Source organism: Oryx dammah, unplaced genomic scaffold, assembly GCF_014754425.2.
Source record: "Oryx dammah isolate SB20612 unplaced genomic scaffold, SCBI_Odam_1.1 HiC_scaffold_21, whole genome shotgun sequence".
Classification (NCBI taxonomy): domain Eukaryota; kingdom Metazoa; phylum Chordata; class Mammalia; order Artiodactyla; family Bovidae; genus Oryx; species Oryx dammah.
The window spans coordinates 53375626-53399245 of NW_024070205.1; the positions used below are offsets into that span (position 1 = coordinate 53375626).

A 23620-nucleotide genomic window follows, 5' to 3' on the forward strand; every position below is an offset into this window, starting at 1 on the left:
TGAACAAGTTACCTAAGCCTCTCTGAAACTCAGAACTCTCATCTGTAGAAACAAGGGTATCAAAGGAGACACGAGTATCAAATGAGACAAAACATGGACAGTCAGTTGGTAAGATGCCAGGACTGTAGAGATGTGGGTGGTCTCAGAGCAGCACAGACACAGATGCTTGGGCCCATCACTGTTCTCCCAGGGACCTGTTTCTTGAGGCCTTGGGAAGGTTCTCTAGGAACTTATTAGGAGTGAAGTCCATCATTCCTCTCTTTTTCTCTTGGGACCTGAATACTCCTACAGGAATTCATAGCCTTCTCTGCTAAGCTGCTCAGCTTTGAAACCCAATTGCTGAAATGGATAAATTGAAGAGGTTCAGGAATTTTTTTGTTCAAGGTCTTACAGTGAATTTAAAACAACAAAACCCTGCTCCCATGCTCCTGTGCCCTCCACACAATAATCTCACTCAATTTCGAGTAAAGATCAGTCACCTTTTTTCTTAAAGCCCAAGAATCTTACCAGAATTCCCCATCCTCGTGCCGTCTGGTCAGCCTTTCCCTCACCTCGGGGTCAACTGTGTTCCAGTTTGGGCAGCTGGAAAACCAAGCGATGGGACAGACATTAGAAACTAGTGTAGAGCAATAACTTCTCCCCAAGTTGCTCCAAATTTGAGGACCAGGGACATGCTCTCTCATCCAAGGGTCCAGACCCCAGTAAGGAAGGGAAGTGACACCCAGGTGGCTGAGAGGTGCAGGGCAGTAGGATGAGAGGATACCTTATCCTAGAAGATGGTGGCAAGGAAGATTCCAAAAAATGAACACAGCCCATTGGATAGATAGGAAGTAGCATCAGTGACCCAAACTGAGAAGGGCTTCGCAGCTCTTTTAAGGGGTGACTAGAAATCCAATGGAGGAGGGAGGGGGTGCTCATCTTGGCCTCTGCAGCTGACCTGCAGGCCCTAGCGGGTGTCTCTCTGCCATAGCAGAGTCTGCCTGGGTATCGGCCAGGGAAAAGGTGGAATTGTAGGTGCCGGACTGTGGGGGAGGACGGGGAGATAGGAGCAGAGGAAGACCAGGAGAGGGGCTCATGGGAGATTTCACCCCAGAGTTGAAGGTTGAACAGGCCAACCAAGAACCCTGGACATCAACAGAGGACTTCTATTGGCACAACGTTTACATCCTTGGGATAGAATGAGTGCTTGGAGGAGGAAAGGTGTGTATTTCTGCTGAAGATCCAATAGCAGAGTGACTTTGAGCCAGGGAAGGGGTGGACCATGAGCTGAGGAAAGGATGAGCATCCCGGGAGCTTGGGCCTTGTAAAGGCAGCCAGGTGGCTGGAGCGTTCTGGCTAAGAGTCCTGGGGCTACCAGACCCATGGGTCCCACTCGGGGTGGGGGAGCCCTGTGCTCTGGGACTTTATTCTCAGCACAGCCGCTGTGTGCTCTCTCCTTAGCTCTCCTCCCAGAGCTTCCTGGACAGACGCCCCCCACCCAGACCCCCACCACCCTTCTCACTTGTCATTCCACTGCCCGGTCCACTCCACCTCTCCCCAGGGATTCCGGATGCGGATCAGCTTCTGCAGGCTTCCTCTGCTTTCCACCTGAAGGACAGGTGGGTGAAGGAGAGGAGGGAGATGCTGGGTTCAAGCCAGGCCTGGAGGTTCTCTGGCCCAAAGCCCCTTTCTCCATGAGGCAGGGATGGGAGCCACGTTACAAGGGGGATCACAAAAGGGAGAAGGGTTTGACCCCTAGATCCTCACTGCTGCTCAACTTGTGGCAGCTCCCGGGATCTAGCCCTCAGAGGACCAGGGCTCTTCCACCTCTGTTGTGAGCCTGAGGCACAAATGCCCTTGTGGGCTCTGCACTGGTACGTCACCTTTGAACCTCCGTTCAGCTGACTATAATAGGATGTACTTTTGTCACAGGAGCTCCGTCAAATGAACACTGGTGACGACAAGCAAACACCGTACATGGATCTTGACTAAACCTTGGACTGGGGGCGTTGAGGAGGCTATAAAAGACATTTTGGAGCAGTTGGGGAAATGTTTATATGCAGTTTATTGCATCACATTATTGAATTAATGTTTATTTCTTCAGGATGAAAACAGTACTGGGATTATGTAAACAGTGTCCCTATGGGCAGGAGATAAATACTGAAGTGTCAGGAGCGAGTGAAGTGTTGTGACATTTGCGATTTCCTTCCAAATGGCTCAGAAAGAAAGTACACACTAAGCGATGAAACAGCTGTGGAAAATCTTAACCACTGTTGAATCCAGGGAAATAGCATTTGAATGTTTGCTGTATGATTCTTTCAGCTTTTCTGCAGACTTGAAATTTTTCAGAATACAAAGATGTGGGGAGTGGGATAAAACAAAGATTCAAGGTTAAAAACAAAAAACCTCACTGGGTATGTCAGACGACCTGGGATCTACTCTTCACTCAGTGATTAGAATATGGCTATCTAACAACATTTGTAGTAATGATAGGAGAAGGCAGTGGCACCCCACTCCACTACTCTTGCCTGGAAAATCCCATGGATGGAGGAGCCTGGTGGGCTGCAGTCCATGGGATCGCTGCCAGTCGGACTTGACTGAAGCGGCTTAGCAGCAGCAGCAGCAGCAGCATAGTAATGATAACAGCAAAGTCAAAGAGAGCGATTTGTTTATACTCAACTTGTCAGGAAGTCTGAGCGCTTTACAAGTATTAACTCGTTTGATTCACCTCAACAACCTTACAACAGGTATCACTGTATTATTGCTTCTAATTCAACTCTGAGGAAACTGGGGAGTAGAAGAGAGTTTAAACACCTGCCGAGGCCAACAGCGTGCAAGGAGCAGAGTCAGATTTGAACACTAACATGGGCACCAATGCTTTTGTGAGATCAAATGTGAAAGCACTTTAAAGAGGCTGGACCACGACACTGTCGTGTTGTCTTTAGCTGGTCTGGAGGAGGGAGGCGATTCTGGAACTTGACGGCACGGCGCCTGGCCCCGCTGGCGGCCAGCAGAGGGCAGCGCGCGGCCGGCAGGCGCTGGGGAGGGCCGCCCGTCGCGAGCCCTGAACTTCGGCAACGCGGGGCTGCTGGGAAAGGACCGGGAACGCTGGGCCGCACCCTCGGCAAGCAGGCAAAAAGTGGTTCTGCCATCGGGTGAGGGAGGGAAAGATCCCTAGGAATGCCTGCCGGGTGTTACCTCCTCGGCGCCGGTCACCGAGTACGCGTGCCCCTTCACCAGCTTCTGGAACGTGATGGCCTCCGAGTCCGCAGCGCTGGTGATCTGCAAACGCGGGAGAATCAGTCCGGCCTCCGCATCCCGCCTTCTCCCTCCTTCCCTCCCTCGCTCGGGTCCTACCGCAGGGCGGGGGTCCTGGGCGGTGGGTGAGAGAGCCGCCCCACTCCTGCCCAGAGCCCTCCGCCGTTATTTACAACCAGAGGAGAGGCTGCAAGCAGCCCTGGGGGGCGCTGCACTTGCACTAGTGTGTGTGCCCCGCGCAGTCACAAATTACCGCAGAAAAAGGGCACGCTGTGCAGAGGGGGCTCAGGGCACACACCTGGGCGGCCCAAATGCGCTGGGTCTCTGGAAACCGCGTGGATCGCCCTGCCCCACCCCGCTGCAGGGTTTACACGAGGGCAGTCCTCCGTTTCTGCCTGACTTCAGAATTGGCGTGTCTATTAAGGCTTCCCCAGGGATCCCATTCCCCATCTGTTGTGATGGAGGTGCTTATTTTTGTCTGAGTCAATGAGAAGGGGTGCTAGTAGAAAGGATCTCTGCCTGCACATGGTCTGCAGAGAAGGTTTGCAAATCCCTGCCTAGAGTCACACACTGACTTGGACCCGCCAGAGCCAGGCTTCTTATGCCTGATCCCAGAGCAACCAGCTCCTCCTGGTTAGGACAGGCAAAGGACGGCCTCCCCGCTACTGGGCACAGGCAAAGCCTGGCGGCTCCTTGCGGACAGGATGTCACACCCACCTCCCTTCCTCTGGCGAGGTGTGCCGGCGAGGTGTGCCAGCAAGGCTAGCATGAAGGGATGGTTCCTCCCTGTGCCTCCTAAAGTCTTCCTACAGGTCTGCTAACCCTGCACCAGTTGGGGGAGGCTGCTGGGCTCTGGGCCCAGGCCCTGCAGGTGGGCTGAAGGTGAATGGAGTCGGGCCCAGCAGAGGGCAGGGGACTCTCACAGAACTTGTGATCTGGGTGGTGAGTCACAGGAGGCTGAGGGTTGTACGTGGGCTGGAGAGAGAACAGCTGGAGGCTGGAGTCACCATTTGGGCACCAGTTGTACCCCCAGCCAGCCTGACTGTTGCCTAGCCACCCCTGGGCTCCAGGTGATGTGCAATATGGTGGACAAAGGATGGGCTAGTTGTGCGGGGAGTAAGGGCAGTGGGTCTGTTTGGTCACTGTTGGAAGCTCACTTCCACTAGAGCAGATTAGGATTCTGCTGGGGAGGGAGGGGCCTGGACTTACATCAATGGAGCAGCCCAGGAGAGAGCCTTTCTGCAGAGCCTTCTGGATGATCCTGAACAGGTTGGGAGGGGCCTTCCTCAACTCATACCACTCGGCGATGCCTCCAGTGAAGTCCTCGAAGCCCTCGGTGGTGGCGCCCCCTGAAAGTGCTTCATAACACCCATTGATCCTGCAGGAAGGGGAAAGACACTGTGGCCACCGGAGTTGAAACTTCCACTTTTCAAAGTGTCCCGCCCAACTCAGGCCTCTTTTGTTGGATGCTCCAGGGACCCTCTGCTCAGTCTCTCCTTGGTTTGTCTCCAGTTCGGGTTGCCCATGAGGGCAGGTGACTGTCCATGTGGTTACCACTGCCTGATACTTTGTGAAATTTTTGGAAAAGTCTCATAGAACCTTAGAGCTGGAAGGACCTGGGTGTTTATCTGGCCAACCTCCTGTATTGATTCTCTCTGCATCCTGGCAGGAAAGGGGTCTGCTAAATGGGCTGTTTGGTGGTTATAGCTTAAAAGGGGACAACAGTTCAGTAATGAAAGCAGCTTCCCTGAGCATCCTCGGCACTGTCTTAGGAGGTGCTGGTCACTCCTGATGGTGCCCTGGTCGCAACGTTGGTGCCCTGTGGCTTCCCTAACTGTACTGCTTGTGTGTAGACTTAGTAGCAATTCAGGCCCCAGCTTCTCACAGCTGGTGGCTGACTCCTGGCCCTCCACCCTGGCAGGAGCTGGAGGGAACAGAAATCCTCCTGATGCCTGAGAGCTGCTCATTTTCCCAGAGAGAGCCCAGGCAGCAGGGCCAGGACCGGGCACACTCTGGAGGGGGCTGGACAGATGGGGGGTAGGGAGTGGGTTCCTGCTGAGAACAGGCAGTGCTGAGTACTGGACAAGGCAGCCTGTGGGATGCACCTAGGAGGGCTGGGGAAAACCATTTCTAATCAGTGTATTATGTATTCTGGGCAAATTTCCATAATTTTCATACCTCTGCAATGGATCGTTTTGCTCATTTGGCAAAAAATCTTTGCTGCATTTAGCTGACAAAAATGTAACATGACCTGCCAAGGAAGTAGATGTCCTCAAGGCCAGCACGATCAGTACCGTAATGTGTTCCTGTGCATTTGGTGAAAAATGGCAATAGCCACGTGCATTATCTCCTCGAATTTCGAGCCCAGTTTTGTCCAGAGTAGTCCTTCTGTAGTATAAGACTTTTTTTTTTTTTTTTTTTTTCAAAATCGTCCTTGAATAGTTTCTTTCTTTTCCAGAATGCAGGGGAGCTGGGGGCAGGTTGGCAGGGGCAGGGTGCGGGCACTTACTTGGCGTAGGCCTTCTCCAGCAGCGCACTCCAGAACTCGCTGCCCTCTGCCGAGTGCACGAAGAGCAGCTCCCCGTCCTTGGTGGGCAGCCTGTCGTCCACCACCACCTCCACCCACTCGCCGTACTGCCAGAACTGCGGGGCAGGGAGAGAGAGGGCTGGCCTGGAGAAGGAGCTGGTGGCAGGCGGCAGCCTGGGGTCCTTTCCACCCCTCACACCTCAGCTGCACCTGGCTTCTCCCAGAGGAGGCCCTGGGCGTAGGCTCCATGAGCCCACCCTGGGAAGAGGTGCTTCCTCCAGCCCTCTTCTTGCAGGTACATCCTCACTGGGAAACCAAGGACACACGCTTGCCCCTCCCTCTGAGGCCACACCCTCCCCTCCCACCCTCTACCCTGCACCTTATACTTTAAAAAATACTATTTCTCATTTATCAGCATACAAGGAGGACAGTGAGCCGTACCTTAACGTTTTGTCTCAGATCCTAAATAGCACACTTTTTTTTTAAACTTGAGAACCACTTCCTGAGAACCCTGACCTACCGCCCTCCTTGCCATTGCTGTCCTTACAGGGTCCCAGGTCAGTGGCAGGCCAGGGAGCTTCCTGATGTTTCTCAGTGTCCTTAGTAGAAGAGTATTATTCTCGGCCCCTAGCATCTGCTCCTGGCCCCCAGGATCCATTCCTAACCTCCACACTTGCTCCTAGTACCCAGGACATGATCCTGGCCCCCAGGACCTGTTTGAATTGTGGTGTTGGAGAAGACTCTTGAGAGTCCCTTGGACTGCAAGGAGATCAATCCAGTCAATCCTAAAGGAAATCAACCCTGAATATTCATTGGAAGGACTGATGCTGAAGCTGAAGCTCCAATACTTTGGCCGCCTGATGCAAAGAGCCGACTCACTGCAAAAGACCCTGCTGCTAGAAAAGATTGAAGGCAGGAGGAAAGGGGAATGAGAAGGTTGGATGGCATCACTGATTCAATGGACATGAGTTTGAGCAAACTCGGGAGATAGTGAAGGACAAGGAAGCCTGGTGTGCTGCAGTCCATGGGGTCGCAAAGAGTCAGACATGACTGAGCAACTGAACAACAACCAGGACCTGATGAGAAGCTTGAGCCAACTATTAAGTTACCTGGAAGTGGAAGATCCCCGCATAGTTCTCCTGGAAGCTCTGGTCCAGGGGGACGACTCGAGCCAGGATTTCTTCATTCAAAGTGAGGGAGGCAATGGCGGCCAGCAGCCAGCAGTCACCTGTGAACACAGCACAAGGAACTCTCATCAGAGGGGTCTCAGTGCCAAGAGAATACTAAACAGCTTGTCACCGCCTCTGGTGCTGGAAGCCTAAGGCCAACCTGGCCCAGATGTTCCAGCTGGTCCTCATGTGAGGGGTGTGGAGGAAGTCTGGGGTGATGCTTTGAGGGGACTGCTGAGGGAGAGATGTTTTCGTTGTGATAGCAGTTGGGTGGAGATGGGAGAATTCATTCCCTGAAAGACGTAGACCCTGTGATGGCTAGACTGTGTCCTCACCGCTGGCTCCCTGCTTGGTCCGCTGGAGGTACTCAGCAGTGAGCATGTGTGCAGTGAGGACGCCAACCTGGCAGAAGAGGCTGCTGAGAACACAGGCTTTAAAGGTGAGATTGAGTGACAGGAAGAAAACATCGCGATGGATGGGAAGGGATCGAATATCATGCATCTTCTCCTGGAAAAGGATGTAGAGGCAAGGGAGGAGAGACTGGCAGGTGGCCCGATGGATGCAAATACAAGGGCCTGAGTCTGGGAAGGCACCTTGGGCTGGGCTGTCTTCGAGGATGGACAAGGACTATGAAGCCCTCTGCAGGGGGGTGTGGGCACCACACATGGGGAGTAAGGATGGGGACAGCCAGATGGGCGGCTGGTCTGGCAGCCTGGCCTTGGTATCAATGCCCTCCTCTCTGATACGTGGGTCATTCACGAGGTGTAATGAGAGCACATGTGTAAAGCACGCACTCATTTCACGTGGTCAGAAGCAAGCTGATGGCAGGGAGGGGTGTCATGTTTTCCACGAGACAAAAGGTCCGACTGACGGAGGCTCTGGGGCAAGGATGAGGAAGTTTACTCCCTTCTTAAGGAATGTGCACTTTCCTACAATTTCCCATGACAATAATAGGAAATAGCCTCAGATGAGTTTGATTTCCATGGCTGGGTTTCTTTTTATGAATTGGCAAATCTATTAAAAGTGTCAAGGGCTTCCACGTGGTACTAGTGGTAAAGAATCTGTCTGCCAATGCAGGGTTCGAACATGGGTTCAATCCCTGGGTCAAGTAGGTCCCCTGGAGGAGGAAATGGCAACCCACTCCAGTATTCTTGCCTGGAAAATCCCACGGACAGGGGAGCCTGGCGGGCTATAGTCCATGGGGTTGCCAAGAGCTGGACACAACCTAGCACACATACGTGCACACACACACACACACAAACACATTAAAACTGCCACTGAACTTCACCGTGATCTCTGATTTCTGCAGACTATCTGGTGTCCTGGTAGTTCTTGAACTGGATTGTCCTGCTAACACTTAGCAACGATGCTGTGTGAATAGCTCTGAGGCCTCCGTGTGCTCATGACAACCCCGTGGAAAGAGGGGGCCCACCCTCCCTAATCAGTCAGTCAGTAACCAAAGGAAGTTAAGTCACTTTGCTCCTCCGGTTGGGCAGGTGCAGTGGGTTCTCTGGAGTTTCCCACTCAGTGGCCATTACTCCCCTTCTGGCACCACTGATGACCCTCTGAGAAGCAAGCCTCCCCTGCCTCCTCCCTGCCTGTGAGGTTTGGGTGGCATGGACCTTGCCCCCAGCTGGGAGGTAGGTGGGTCTCTAGCAAATAGGCAGCACGTTCCCTGGCTTCAGTGGTTGGCTCAGGGAAGGTGCTATAACCCAGCCAGAGCCAGGGAGGTATGAGGAGACCTCTCCTGGGGCTTGGGGGAGAGTGGACAGATTCCTTCTTCTACTTCACTGGCTCTACAATGATGTGTGGTCTACTGCTGCCGAAGCCATCTTGCAGCCAGCTCAAAGGAAGAGGGGCTGAAAGGTGGAGAGAGAGACCATGCCCTGGTGTTATCACTGGATAGTTCCCTGGATCAAACTGTACCTGAAGCTGTATCTATCTGGACTTCTATTACATGAATTGATCATGTCCCTATTTCCTTACCCATTAGCCAGGGCTACAGGTTCCTGCCACTTGACTCCAAGGGGTAAGCCATTACTTATGAGGCCTTCCTATGTGCCAGTCACCGTTCTAAGAGATGCAATTTCATCATCTCATTCATTTCTCACAGAAGCTCTGTGATGGTGCCGCTACCATTTCCATGATAAAGCCAAGGATAACAGGGCTTAGGAGGTTAAATGCACTGCCAACTGTGAAACACTACAAGGAAGCGTTTAGTAGGTCCGTTTGTCAGATCTCAGAAGACAACTTGTGGGTCAACTAGATCTTTATATAAACCAAACTAGAGACTCTTTGACACACTTAGAATAGGATCTTGCAGAAAAACTTGGCATTGAGAGGTTTCACTGCTGGCCGTGGGGAGGAGCCCCTGATTGGTGGGGATGGAACTCTATGCAGAGAAACTTTCCTGGCCTGATTCCATATGCTGCCAGACAGGAACAAGATCATCATTGTAACAAATAACATTCAGCCTTTTCTGAGAACCCACCCTTCTCTCAGGGTTCATCATATTATCGTTCCTGGAGGATGACGTCACCAAGTGCCAGGTGCTCTCAGAGTCAAGAGATGCTCCTTTTCAATCTATTCCCCCTCCTCCAAGCCAGACCTTCTCCTGACTCTAGTCCTTTGAGAACCTGGAGATGCCTGTGATTCTTACCTTTCTTGAGGTTATTTGAGATTTTCTCGGAATCTTGGAAAAGGATTTGGGTCTCTCAGTAAGAGGCAGACAGCCTTGCGGGTAACATGGGCCCACGTGTAGGAATTTCAGTGGCATTTGTCCTGAAACCAGTTATTCCCATGGTTCCTGTGGCTCCACCATAAAATCCCTGAGCATCCTCCGAAGAGCTTCCCTGTCTGTCTGACTCTGGAGGGGCCATCCGAACGGCCTCCCGGTTCTGTTTCCCTAGGTACCAACAGGAGGATGGCGTTTACCTTGTGCATGTGTGTCTGCAGGACCATTCGGCTGCTTTTTAGCGCTGGAGATCACAGCTGACTATGCTGCTACTCAGGGGACAGTGACCGAATGCATGAAGGACTGGATTTAGGTAGTGGTGCCATTTCTTTTTTTCCCTTTTTTCCTTTTTGTGGGTCATCCATCTGGGTCAGTGCTGGCCACACTCCTCTCTCAGATTACTGCTCACCACCAGACCTGGATGCTCTTGCCACAGCCCAGAAATCAGTGGCCATGCCTCATGGCTCCCTGTTTTCTTCCTTCGTGTCCTAGAACCTTTTTCCTGGTCACTCCAGGAAAGACCTCATCTCCCCTGGCCCTTCAGAGAAGGTTGCTTTTTTGATCCTTTTCCTATTCCAATCTAACTTGTTTCCTCTGATTATAAATTTTAGGATTTGTAATCCTAGAATGTTTCCTAGATGACAAAACTGTCCAAGAGGCAGTTTAGAGATTTAAAATACTTTAAGAATTAAGTTACTTGCTTGAGGTTGCAGGTCTTGGAAAGGGCAGAGCAGGGACCAGAGTCTGGACTCTTTTGCTTCCGTCAAAAGAAATGAGAGAAATAACAAGTAGCTAATATTTTGTGTGATATATTGGAATTTACAAAATCATGGTTCACATTTTATTTGATGCTTACAGATCTCTTTTGAGATGATCGTCCTTACAGTATTACTGATCACCTTTTTTGGATGAAGCTCAGGAAATCTTGTGTTCTACCCAGCTGACAGGTCTCACATGCAAATCATCTGAATCCACACCCTGGGTTTTGTTTAAAAAACATACCTTGCAAAAGACTTCCTTTGGTTAAGAGCATCTGACTCTTATAACTAGGGAAAGAACCCACTAGGAAAATCCAACTGCAATTCAAATTTAAAACTAAATGGTAGGGGCTTCCCTGGCAGTCCAATGGTTAAAACTTGGCCTTCCAGTGCAGCAGGTGTGGGTGCAATCTCTGATTGGGGTGATACGATCCCACATGCCTTGTGGCCAAAAGGCCAAAACATAAAACAGAAACAATATTGTAATGAATTCAATAATGACTTAAAAAATGGTCCATATCAAAAACATCTTTTCAGTTCAGTTCAGTCGCTCAGTCGTGTCCGACTCTTTGCGACCCCATGAATCGCAGCAAGCCAGGCCTCCCTGTCCATCACCAACTCCCGGAGTTCACTCAGATTCACGTCCATTGAGTCAGTGATGCCATTCAGCCATCTCATCCTCTGTCGTCCCCTTCTCCTCCTGCCCCCAATCTCTCCCAGCATCAGAGTCTTTTCCAATGAGTCAACTCTTCGCATAAGGTGGCCAAAGTACTGGAGTCTCAGCTTTAGAATCATTCCTTCCAAAGAAATCCCAAGGTTGATCTCCTTCAGAATGGACTGGTTGGATCTCCTTGCAGTCCAAGGGACTCTCAAGAGTCGTCTCCAACACCACAGTTCAAAAGCATCAATTCTTCGGCGCTCAGCCTTCTTCACAGTCCAACTCTCACACCCATACATGACTACTGGAAAAACCATAAAACCCCAAAACTAAGGGGTAACAAGCAGCAGCTTCCTGAAATCCTATATTGCATGTTAATATCCCCAAATCCTTGGCTCAGAAATATTAAAACATATCACCTATACAATGCAATGCAGTTCCCTAAGGCAACAGGAGGATGGCCTGTCATTGCACAGCCAAGCCCCTAGCCCCAAGCCCCTAGCACAAGCAAGGGTAAACAAGAGTTAGATGCATTTTATGGTCAAAGGTTCAAAGTTTTTCATATATACACACATATAAGTGGCTCTAAGTCTTATTTCTAATAAGGTAGAAACATTTGAAATCCTATTTTATAATAGTATACTTTTATATTATTTTATACTTCTGATTTCTTAAGTCCGTCCCTCACCACATGCAGCAAAATATTTTTAACAAAGTTGGGAAGCTCCCTTACAAAACCTAAATATATATATTTTTTTGCCATACAGCAATTTTGCTTTGGCTTTCTATTTTACATATGGTAAATGTAAGTTTCCATGTTACTCTTTCCACACAGCTCACCCTCTCCTCCCCTCTCCCCATGTCCATAAGTCTATTCTCTATGTCTGTTTCTTCACTGTTGCTCTGAAATTCTTCAGTACCATTTTTCTAGATTCTGTATATATGTGTTGCTGCTGCTGCTGCTGCTAAGTTGCTTCAGTCGTGTCTGACTTTATGAGACACCATAGACGGCAGCCTACCAGGCTCTCCCGTCCCTGGGATTCTCCAGGCAAGAACACTGGAGTGAGTTGCCATTTCCTTCTCCAATGCAGGAAAGTGAAAAGTGAAAGTGAAGTTGCTCAGTCGTGTCCGACTCTTAGGGACCTCATGGACTGCAGCCCACCAGGCTCCTCTGTCCATGGGATTTTCCAGGCAAGAGTGCTGGAGTGGGGTGCCATTGCCGGTATTTATCTTTCTCTTTCTGACTCACCTCACTCTGAATAATAGGTTCTAGGTTCATCCACCTCATTAGAATGGCCCTCATCAAAACCTATTTTTAAAGTTTATTTAGTATCTGTTCATATAAGCTTTCTCAGTAACAAAATCTAAAAACAATGGTTATAGCAGTTTACATTAATGCAGGCTCACTATGTGCTAGGCCCTGTGCTAAAATGCTTTACATGTACTGAGCAAAAAAAGTATCACCTGTCACTTCAGTAAACGAAGAATGTTGTTGCCGTCAAGCCATCAGCCACTGCAGCAGCCCTGACAGGGAGCCCTGAGGGAAAGTCAGGATGGAGAAAACCGGGACACTGGTCCTAGACAGTTAAGATGCATATCTAAGGAGTAACTTCAGTGAGCCCAGACTCTTGCATCTTCTCATACATAGAAAAGCACTGAAATCATTAACTTGAGAGTCTGTTTTTTATGATTAGCAATAATATTTTAATGTGCAAATCCATGTTTTGTTTTTGTTTCTCAGCAAACCCCCTATATATCCTGCATATCCTCCCTTATGTCTTTGGAATGATTCCTCAGAGCTAGCTGAGAGGTTGTCTCCCAGACTACAGTCCTCAGTAACATCCCCAAATAAAACATAACTCACAACTTTTAGGTTATATGGCTTTTTTTTTAAACTTGAAAATATCATGAAGTTGCCACAAAACAGTTTGAGAGGGACTTTCCTGTTGATTCAGTGGTTAAGAATCTGCCTGCCAGTGTGGGGGACATGGGTTCGATCCCTGGTCCAGGAAGATCCTACATGCAGCGAGGCAATTAAGCCCAGCCACAGCTGCTGAAGTTTTCACTCTAGAGTCCATTCTCTGCAACAAGAGAACCCACCATAAGGAGAAGCTTGCGCAGCGCAACTAGAGAAGACCCTCACACAGCAGTGAAGACTCAATGCAGCTAAAAAAAAAAAAAAAAAGCTAAAAACCAAAACAAAACCATTTGATATAGGTGGGTACTATTACCACTTCCTGTAAGGAGACTGGGGGGCTCACCCCAAGGTCCCAGCTAATGAATGGCTGTCAGGTCTCTCTGAGCAAAGCACACTCTGTTAATGCATAATTGGAACAGTCTCCTTGGCAAATTTCTATTTCTAACTCACTTAGTTCCCCGGACATGGTCCTTGGGCTTTTGTCCTTGAGAGGTGACTCCATTATGTTTCAGCATTTGGGCTGCTCAGTGTTTTTCCTTTCTACTTTCCTGCTCACTCCACCTGGATGGCCACACCTGCCTGAGGGTTTTCTCCCCACAGGGAAGCCTGTTCTACACGCCTCATCAGCTGCAGCCTCACTCAGTGCCACCCCTCCTGGCTGAGGGTTCCCCCTACCAAGGTCAGAATCTACCCATCCTACAACAGTTTAAGAAAACCTATCTGCTCTGGGTCACTCCATGGTGACCTGCTCCTGCAGAGGTGAGCAGGGTGGAGAGGAGGCACTGGAGTCTCCTCCTGGCACAGCCTGTTTGGGTCGGCCACGTTGGGGTCTGGATAAAACCAGGCTGGCCGGTACAGGCCAGGCCAGATGACCCACTGACCTCCGAGGCTCCAGCCCACCTGTGGTTCTAACTGGTTTGAGAGGATGCCTGCCAGTGATCAAGGCCTCTCCTGGAATGCTGCCACATGGATGGGGCTTGAAAAAGATCTGGTGTGTACTTCTACAGATGTTTAAATTGTATGTCTGTAAGAGACTCTGCAAGTGAAAATGGCTGTCATGTGTGACTCTTTGAGACCCCATGGAGTGTAGCCCACCAGGCTCCTCTGCTCATGGAACTTTCTAGGCAAGAGTACTGGAGTGGGTTGCCATTTCCTCCTCCAGGGGATCTTCCTGACCCGGGGATCAAACCCATGTCTCTTTCATCTCCTGTATTGTCAGGCAGGTTCTTTTTTTAAAAAAATTATTTTTAAATTTTAATTGGAGGCTAATTACTTTACAATATAGTGGTGGTTTTTGCTATATAGTCACATGAATCAACCATGGTTGTACATGTGTTCCCCATCCTGAACCTCCCTCCCACCTCCTTCCCCATCCCATCCCTCAGGGTCATCCCCGTGCACCAGCCCTGAGCGCCCTGTCTCATGCGTCGAACCTGGACTGGTGATCTATTTCACATACGATAATATACATGTTTCAATGCTGTTCTCTTAAATCATCACACCCTCACCTTCTCCCACAGAGTCCAAAAGTCTGTTCTTTACATCTGTGTCTCTTTCACTATCTCGCATATAGGGTCATCATTACCATCTTTCTAAATTCCATATATATGCATTAATATACTGTATTGGTGTTTTTCTTTCTGGTAGGCAGGTTCTTTACCACTAGCGCCATCTAGGAATCCTGGGAGGGATGGTTATGCCTCCTCATTCAATTGCAGAGGCTTCCAGCCAGGCTGTTTATGTCCAACAGTGTTCAAAGCTTCTCTGACTAGTGTGATCTGTCCTCCACCAGCTGTTCACCCTTAGAATTAACTCCAAGGGCATCATCCTGCCTGGAGAGGCATAGACAATCATTTACTCCATTTAAACTGTGGCCCACATTCTTGGCTAGAAAAATTCATCATCATAAAATTGCTACTTCCTGTTAAGCCAGTCTGTAAATCTAATGTAATCCCAATAAAAATAGCAAGAGGATTTTTTTAAAAATTGGAACACAGCTGATTCTAAAATTTACTGGGAAAAAATAAACATGAAGCCTAGCCAGCAAAAAAATCTAAATATCTATTAGATATTAAAACACACATAATAAATAAAATAGTACAGAGCTTGTGCATGAACATAGAGAGATACATAAATGGCACTGAATAGAAAGCCCAGAAATAGTTCCAAACATAGGAATTTAGTAAAGATAAATTATTCACAAACGAAATGGGAACAACTGAGTACCCATCTAGAAAAAAATCAAATTATAGCTCATCTTGTCATGGGAGTAAATTCTAAATGGAATAACATTTATATATAACATTGTATATCTTAATTATATATTTTATATTTTTATGTTACATGTAAATATTATAAATCTAGCCATTTGTATTATTGACATATTTTTCTTCATGTATTTATATGATATACTGTTATGTTTTAATACAAATTCACACTATGATAGCATTATAATATTTTTATAAGTCCATATATTCTATAAGAGATAATGGGAGAATTCTTTTATAACCTTAGAGTGGAGATATCAAATTACAACCTAGAGGTCATAAAATCTTCTAAGAAGCATTCTTTGGGTCTTTTTATTTCTTGTAGACAGTACAGTGTTAAACAGTCTTCATTTATTTACTTGGCTGTGCTAGGTCTTCGCGGCTGCGTGCAGGCTTTTCTGTAGTTCCGACGTGGGGGGCTGCTCTTTCCTCGTGGTGTGCAGGCCTCTCACTGTGGGGGCCTCTCCTGCTACCGAGCACAGGCTGTAAGGCAAGCTCACTTCAGCAGGTGCTGTGCGTGTGCTCAGCAGGTGCTGTGCGTGGACTTAGTTGTTCCAAGGCATGTGAGATCTTCCCAGATCAGGGAAGGAACCCGCGTCTCCTGCATTGGCAGGTGGATTCTTTGCCACTGAGCCACCAGGGAAGCCCACAACAGCTTTTAAATTAGTCCGCTGAGTAAGGTTGCTGCTAATGGATTTTAAAAGCCATAAAATGTTTAAATGATAAACTTAACTACATTTAAGTAAAAAAAAAAAAAAAAAAAACCACCTACATGGTAAACGAATCACAATAAGCAAAGTCAAACTAAAAAATAACAGGGAAAAATATCTGTTACTCAGATCTCAGACCAAAAGTTATGTATAAATCTTCTCAGTATTTAATGAGAAAAAAAATGAAAGCTCAATAGAAAAATGGGCAATGGCTTCAACAGAATCAATGGGGAAACGAAAAATTAATGGCTCTTAAACATATTAAAAGGCACTTACCCTCACTCATCATAGAAGAAGCATAAAGTAAAACTACACTGAGATACCATTTTCATCCTGGGGATTGCCAAGGTCAAAGCGTGATGATCTGAGAGGTTGTGGGGGAATGTACACCCTCAGTCCTGGCAAACGCAGTCTGAAGCTATTGTCCATGTGCTCCTGTAATTCCATATGTAGTCATCTCCCTACAGGTATTCTCACATGAGAAATGATGTATGTACAAGTTTATTTACTGCAGCGCTCGCTGCAACAGAAAAGTCTAAAACAAAGTAAATGTCCATCCACAGAGGAGAGGTGAAACAGACTATTGTCCTTCTCCAACGATAGTCTATGCGGCCATAAGAAGGAATGAAGAGGCTCCCTGCTGATACAGAATGATCCCCAAGATGTGCTAGGTGGAACAGAGCAAGTACAAAACAACACCACCACAAAGAGGAAACAGAAAAAGAGAAGATGGGGGGGACCCTAATTCATATCTTCACAATCTGAAGTTATTTTTGGATGATTATATAGAAGAGAAACGTGTTCTTCTATAAGCTTAGATTGTGGTTTTATTACCATAAACTCTAGTTTATTGCCCTCAATAGATAATTGGTTAGGTTAATACTTGTAGTGAAAAAAAATAGTAGCTTAATATCAATTACTCTAAATGAAAATTCTTTTTGGCAGAAGTCTTCTATAATAATTGCTCCATAGTCAATAAGAACCTTGGAGGAGGGCATGGCAACCCACTCCAGTATTCTTGCCTGGAGAATCCCTATAGACAGAGGAGCCTGGTGGGCTGCAGTCCATGGGGTTGCAAAGAGTCAGACATCACTGAGCGACTAAGCACAGCACAGTCAATAAGAACAAACAGTCAATCAAGTCACTTATTCCTGTGTCCTCCAAAGTGTGTTCTGTATAGTTCCTCAGGTTAACAGATGTTCCTTCAGAAATGTGTTCAGTGGTCAGATAAGTTTGGGAAATGCAAAGCTAACTAGGTCAAGTGTGGAGACATTCAGTCTTTCAATAATTATACATGATGACCTCTCCAAAGCAGGGCCCTGGATGGCTCCGTGGTAAAGTACCTGCCTGCAATGCAGGAGACACAGGAGATGTGGGTTTGATCCCTGGGTTGGGAAAGATCTGGAGGAGGAAATGGCAACCCACTCCAGTATCCTTGCCTGGAGAACCCCATGGATAGAGGAGCCTGGGCAGGCTGCAGTTCATGGGGTCAAGAGTTGGACATGACTGAACTCATGCACACATACTTTAGAACCGATTGTTTTGCTATAAGACACACACACACACAAACATGTATATATATATATATGCTTTGGGGGTTGGGGGCGGGTAAAGCCAAAAAAATGTCTGAGGAATGAGGTGTGGTATATCTAAAGACCAACACGTGCTGACTCACCACCTCTCCTCTGCCTTTCTCATCCTGGGAGCCTGATTCCTGCCTTGGTCTGTCCTGAGCCCCGAACACAAGCAGGGACAAGTGTCAGAGCTGGGTCACTACAGGTCCCTGACTGCCCTGGCTGCCAGTGACATTTCCTCTCAGCAGGCGGCTCCCGGCCAAGTCCCCTCCCTGAGGCAGCAGACAGGGTCCTGCCCAGAGGTTCCCGAAGCACACCAGAGCCTGACCACAGGCTGGACAGACGGGCTATTCCGACATCCGGGCTCCCCCCACACCCAGCTCAGCTTCTGCCCCTCCTTTCAGTCCTGGGAGACACTCGGCCAGTCCAGGCCTGCAAGGCTGGGGAGGGGGGCTGGGGGGTTTCTGTTCTGCTTTGCACCCTTAAAGCTCACTTGGTGCCCAACAGCCTCCTGCCTGGTCAAGCAAGGGCTCACCGGCCCTTCCTCCCAACACCGGCACCACATCCAGACTTAACTCCCGGGAAGGGACAGTCCTCAACCCGCATGGAGAGGGGACCTAGAATGCGAGTGCCCTGGGAAAGGGAACTGTGGATTCAAATGCCCTCACGTGAAAATGACTGAGAGAGGTCAGTGCGGGGATGAGAGAGACGGTGTTCTGGGAATCTGGAGCAGGCTGGGGGGTGGGGGTCAAGTGGAAAGCAGGATAGAAAGCAAATCACCCAGGGGAGGGGATCCAGGGCCTCAAGCCAGACTTGCCCCTTGATTTTGGACGTAGGCAGGCACTGCCCTGCCCAGTGGGGACCTCTGGATCCCTGTAATGGGCATGTCTCACTGGAGGTTGTGTTCATGCCTGTTTCCTCAAAGAACTGCCTCACTGGCCCCTCGTCTTGCCTTGCACCGCATTCTCTCACCTCCCCACACCCCTTTTTGCCTCCAGCACCAGGAAACCTCTGTGCCAACTTCACCCTCTCGGGGTTTCTCAGAGGCTGGCTCTTGGCTGCCCTGTCAGTCCCCTTCGGCCAGGTTTTCTCCTCCAACCCAGGCCCTAGGGATTGTCCTTCCAGCAAAACTTCCCCTTCAAGTCGGCTCCAGGGGCCTGCTCTGCAGCCAAAAGGCGGTGCACAAACCCACAGGCAGGGTGTCTGCCACCTGGGAGCGCTGGCCTGCTGGAGGAGAACCTCGGGGCCGGCAGCACCCAGGCTGATGGGGCCCAAGTCAGCATGGGTTGATGGTTCGCTCACCCAGGAGGTTAGAAGAGCCCCAGCCACCAGACACAAGGAAGGGGCTCCACGGGCACCCACAGTCCCCCCAGGCAATCCCCAAACCAGACGGGAAAGACCCCCTGGATAGAGCTGGGAGGGCAGATCTGGATAGGAATCCTGACCTTGCCGCTTAAGACTGTGTGATCTCGGACACCTTTCTTAATTCCTCTGAGACCATGTTTTCTCAGCTGTGAAGTGGGTAAAAGACACACATACCCTCAAAGGGTTGTTAGGATAAGATGGAAAAGGGAAACTGGGGTTCTTGGCTGGGTTTCAGAGATCTGTAACCCAGAAACACAGTGTGCACATTTTGCCTGTATGCAAACACATGCATTTTCCAGGGAGGAGTCAGGTTTCACCCTCACTTCATACCCGGAAAGTTAAATAACACCAGAGCTGACACAGAGTTCAAATCCTGGCTCTGACTAGGGGCATACTACTCTCTCTGTGCCTGTTTTCTCATGTATAAATGGGCTTCATAATAGGAAACTGTCTCGAGTTGAGAATTAAATGCAAGAAAATAAGCATTTAGAACACTGTCTCTAGGTGTTGGCTGTTTTTAATCTTCTAACATTATAGAAGAGAAACCTGAGGCCTGGAAGAGGTGAAGTCTTGACCGAGGATGTGTTATGCACCAAACATTGGCCACAGCAGGCTGCCCTGTTTCAGAAAGGGTGACAGCTCAGGATGGGGGTGCAGGAAGGTGGGAGGGAGGAGGGAGGGGAGCCCCCCAGGGTGGGGAGGAGAAGGGGGTGAGAGGGGAAGGACTGAGGCTACTAGCACATGTGGGGCCTGTCTCATCATTGTGAGCCCCTGCCAACTCGTCCAAGTAAGTGGGGAGGGGAGGAGGTGTAAATAAAGGTGAAGGATGAGCACTGATGAGGGTGTAGATCCAAATGCATTCACTCAAACCCCAGAAAGACAGAGATCCCCCTGTGGCTCAGTCGGTCAAGAATACGCCTATCAATGCAGGAGACTCAGGTTTGAGCCCTTGGTGGGGAAGATCCCCTAGAGAAGGAAATGGCAACCCATTCCAGCATTCTTGCCTGGGTAATCCCATGGACAGAAGAGCCTGGTGGGCTACAGTCCATGGGGTCACAAGAGTTGGACGCAACTTAGCGACTCGGCCACCACCACTCACCTTCACCCCCACCCCTGCCCCGCCTGGGACTGTGGCAGCTGTCCCTCTCTACTCCCAGCACAGGACCAGGGACTGAGTACCGCCCCCCTGGGCTGAGGCTGGTTGGTGGTCTCTTCTCTGCTCTGTCCCCTCACAGAACCCAGGAGCCTCCTCCTGTGTCTGCAGTTTGATAATCGCTTTCTCTCCCTCCACGCCTTTCCCAGGCGTTTTCCGCACAAAACTTCTACTACCTTTGTGCCTACAGCAGAAGAGGATTTGTCAGTTCAGTTCAGTCGTTCAGTCATGTCTGACTCTTTGCGACCCCATGGACTGCAGCACACCAGGCTTCCGTGTCCGTCACCAACTCCCAGAGTTGACTCAAACTTATGTTCATTGAGTCAGTGATGGCATCCAACCATCTCATCCTCTCTCGTCCCCTTCTCCTCCCACCTTCAATCTTTCCCACCATCAGGGTCTTTTCCAGTGAGTCGGTTCTTCGCATCAGGTGGCCAAAGTATTGGAGTTTCAGCTTCAGCATCAGTCCTTCCAGTGAATATTCATGTTAGCTTTAATTTCTTCACTTGTTCAGTGACTACTTTGTGTCTTCTCTCCGGCCCACCCTCGGGCACCTGGCAAGACCACTTAGGCCACTTTTGCTCAAGGGACTCCAGGGAATCTCCCGCAAGTTCAAACTTCCCTCTCCCTCCCCTTCTAATTTGTTGAGAAAGGAGGTCTGAGCAGGATTTTGGCTGTTAAGCACAGCTGCCGTGCCCTTCTGGACTCAGGCACCTGGATAAAGGTCTAACTGTCCCTAGCCGGGCTGCCCTCTCCCGGCGCCTCCACAGCCTCACTGAGACCCTGACCATGTACACACAGGCTTCCCTCTGCAGCGCACGCTCGGCCGCACCCAGACCCCCGCCCTCTGAGCACACAGCACCCCCAGGCAGACCTCGTGAATGGCTCCTTTAAGCTCCAGAGCCCTCTTCTGAAAAGGTAAATACATGCAGAGCCACGTGGGTAAATTTCCAGAGCCGTGCTCCCCAGGCCTCTGTGTCTGGTCCCGAGGGCACCGGCCAGGCCACCTGGGGCCTGTGGCAGGGAGTGGAAAGGTGACGAGGATTGTATTTGCGGCTGCTGGAAATTTTTCCAAGAGTGGAGCAGGCTATTTGTTTATGCCTTCTCCTCCTTTCTCTCCCACCATCACTGTCTTCCCTCCAACCACAGGGAAGTGGAGCAGAGAAGCTGGGACATGCTGGCTCACCTGTCCTGCGGCAGCTCTATTACTCTAGGGAGATGTGCCTGCTGATGGTCCCAGGAGGATGGCAGCTCTGCGAGAGGCCGGGACCCTGTTGCCGTGAAGCATGTGCTCCGTGAAGCAACAGACATCTCAAAGAGACAGAACCCGAAGCCCAGGGCCATCCTCCCAGGGCCCTCTCCGCCTTCTTGGCCAGACTGGAACCTCTGAACACCTGTCCTTGCACTGACCCTGAGTACGTGCCTCTTTTTTTCCTCCCATCTGGGCTCAAACTCCCTGTTCCTGTGGTTCCTCCTGAGCCAGGTCTAGAGAAGGACAGAGCTTCCTCTCCAGGGTTCATCAGACAGCAAGGGGGATTATGATCAAAGAAGATGGAGTAGAAGAGATGGGGGTGGGGGGAGGTGAACACCGAGCCTCAAGCCCAAACAGGGCACATGGGCTATAGTGGGGTGGGGCTCGAGGAGGGGAGCTTAGACTGGTCCTGAGAGGGAGTGGAGGTGGGGCGGGAAGAACTTGCAGGGAGAGGCAAGGTCCAGTGCAGATACTGAAAGGTATGGGGGGCGTGGCACCATCCAGGAGCGTGGAAAGCAGGGCAGAGCAGCAGTGAGGATGCTGGGGTCCTAGGGAGGATGGAGGCCGGACATGGGTTATACTTCTGCAGAGTGTGAACTGACCCCTGAGGGAATTTAAACTGAGGTTCCTTTTCACCCTTTCTTCTTCTGCATAGACCCTCCAGGCACAAGAAAATAACACTTGCACCTTCCAGAAAGGGCTTCTTCCTGCTGGGGAAGAAGGACCCAAGGATTGAACCCGGGTCTCCTGAACTGCAGGCAGATTCTTTACCAGCTGAGCCAGCAGGGAAGCCCTGGAGAGAAAGTAAGGATGCAGAACAGAGAGGACTGGATGGATGGGGGGAAGTGGTTGTGGGGGAGTGGGGAGAGGCAGAGACAAGAAGAGTCTGGTGTAGAGAAAGGGCTGTGGTGGTCTTTGTTGCTGTTTTTCTTTTGTCTAAAGCCCAGTCCACTGATCTTCCTGTCATGGGCACCCAGTTAAAGCTGGCTGAACGGAGGCAGAGAGGGTCTCGGGGCTGGGTGGGGTGTCCCAGGAAAGCTCGGTGGGTGAAGGGAATCCAGAAACTGGGAGCACCAACCCAGCCAGCTCAGTGCCCCTCCGGCCTGCACACCGGGAAGCCCCGGAGAACACACCCGCCCCAACCACAATGGGCTCGTGTCCGAGCAGCCTTGGGTCACCATTGTGGTGAAGGAAGGACAAGGCCATTACGCAAAGGGGAGGAACCGTGGCATCTTCCAAAAATGGCAGCCTCGATATTTCTGGTTGCACGTGTTCTTCTGGAACCTTGCCCATCCCCACCAGGGGGTGGAATCTGCGTTCTCCCCTTGAACCTGGTGGGCCTCTGTCTGTCTCGGTGAACAGGCATGGCAGAAGGGATGCTTCCTGACTTCTAGGGCTCTCTACCACTTCTGTGTAAGAGGGTGAGCTCCCTTAAAGCCCCCATGGGAGATGCCACAGGAGGCAGAGAGACCCCGGAGCTTCAGCTGACCAGCCTCCAGCCTAGACACCAACCTGTGGCTGAGGGATCGCCAGGTGCCCCCCAGCCCCATCCACCCCAACCCCATGGGAGACCCCGAGAGAGTCCCCTGGCTGAGCCCAGTGATCCTTCAGAACCACAGAGAGAACGGGAAAATGATTGCTATTGTTTCAAGCCTTTGATGGTGGGAGGCAGGTTGCTAAACAATAGCTACAGGTATAAGGAGAGCAGGACCTTCCTGAAATCTGTGCCTGGCCAGGGGCAGTAAGATGCACCTGCCAACTAACAGAGAGGAGTCCACATGGAGAGATGTCAGTGCAAGGATGCTGACACCGTCACTCCAAGGTCCCCGGGCACCCCAGTACCCGAGAGGCACTGCACATGCCTGGTCCAGGAAGCTGGCACGATAGATGGTCCTGCCAGGGGGCATATCCCCGAGGTGCAGGAGGGCCAATCTCCTCCTTTGCTGCAGCAGCTCCCCAGGGGAGGGCTGGAGCTTTTCTCCCACGGGGTCAAACATCCCAGCAAGGCCGCCCTGACTGCGGCTCTATATTGTTTCCTCCTTCCCCAGGATGACGCCTGCTCCTAACTGTGGCTGGTACTGTGTGGAGTCTTCACCAGTTCCCAGCACAGGCATCGCACCCCGGGTGCCCAGTGACCACCCTCCATCTGCCCAGTAACCACCCTCCGTCTGCCCCATGGTACTTAATGCGTCCCTAGTCTCCTCTTCCTGGGTCTATCACGGTATCCCCCAGGAACATTTTTGCTCCCTCTACCCCCAAGGGACATTTGGCACTGTCTGGGGACATTTTTGGTTGCCA

The 23620-nt window shown here is 50.2% G+C and overlaps 1 protein-coding gene across 1 annotated transcript in view; it reads right to left on the reverse strand.

Annotated features, from left to right (window-relative positions):
* Positions 1-23620, reverse strand: part of CAPN2 (calpain 2) — a 56687-nt gene that overhangs the window by 18944 nt on the left and 14123 nt on the right. Inside the window, exons 3-8 of the mRNA XM_040263693.1 lie at positions 6874-6992; positions 5747-5880; positions 4447-4615; positions 3178-3261; positions 1502-1587; positions 508-582 (exon numbers count right to left, since the gene is read on the reverse strand). Coding sequence (XP_040119627.1) covers positions 508-582; positions 1502-1587; positions 3178-3261; positions 4447-4615; positions 5747-5880; positions 6874-6992 — 667 coding nt within the window. The remainder of the gene's footprint in view (positions 1-507; positions 583-1501; positions 1588-3177; positions 3262-4446; positions 4616-5746; positions 5881-6873; positions 6993-23620) is intronic.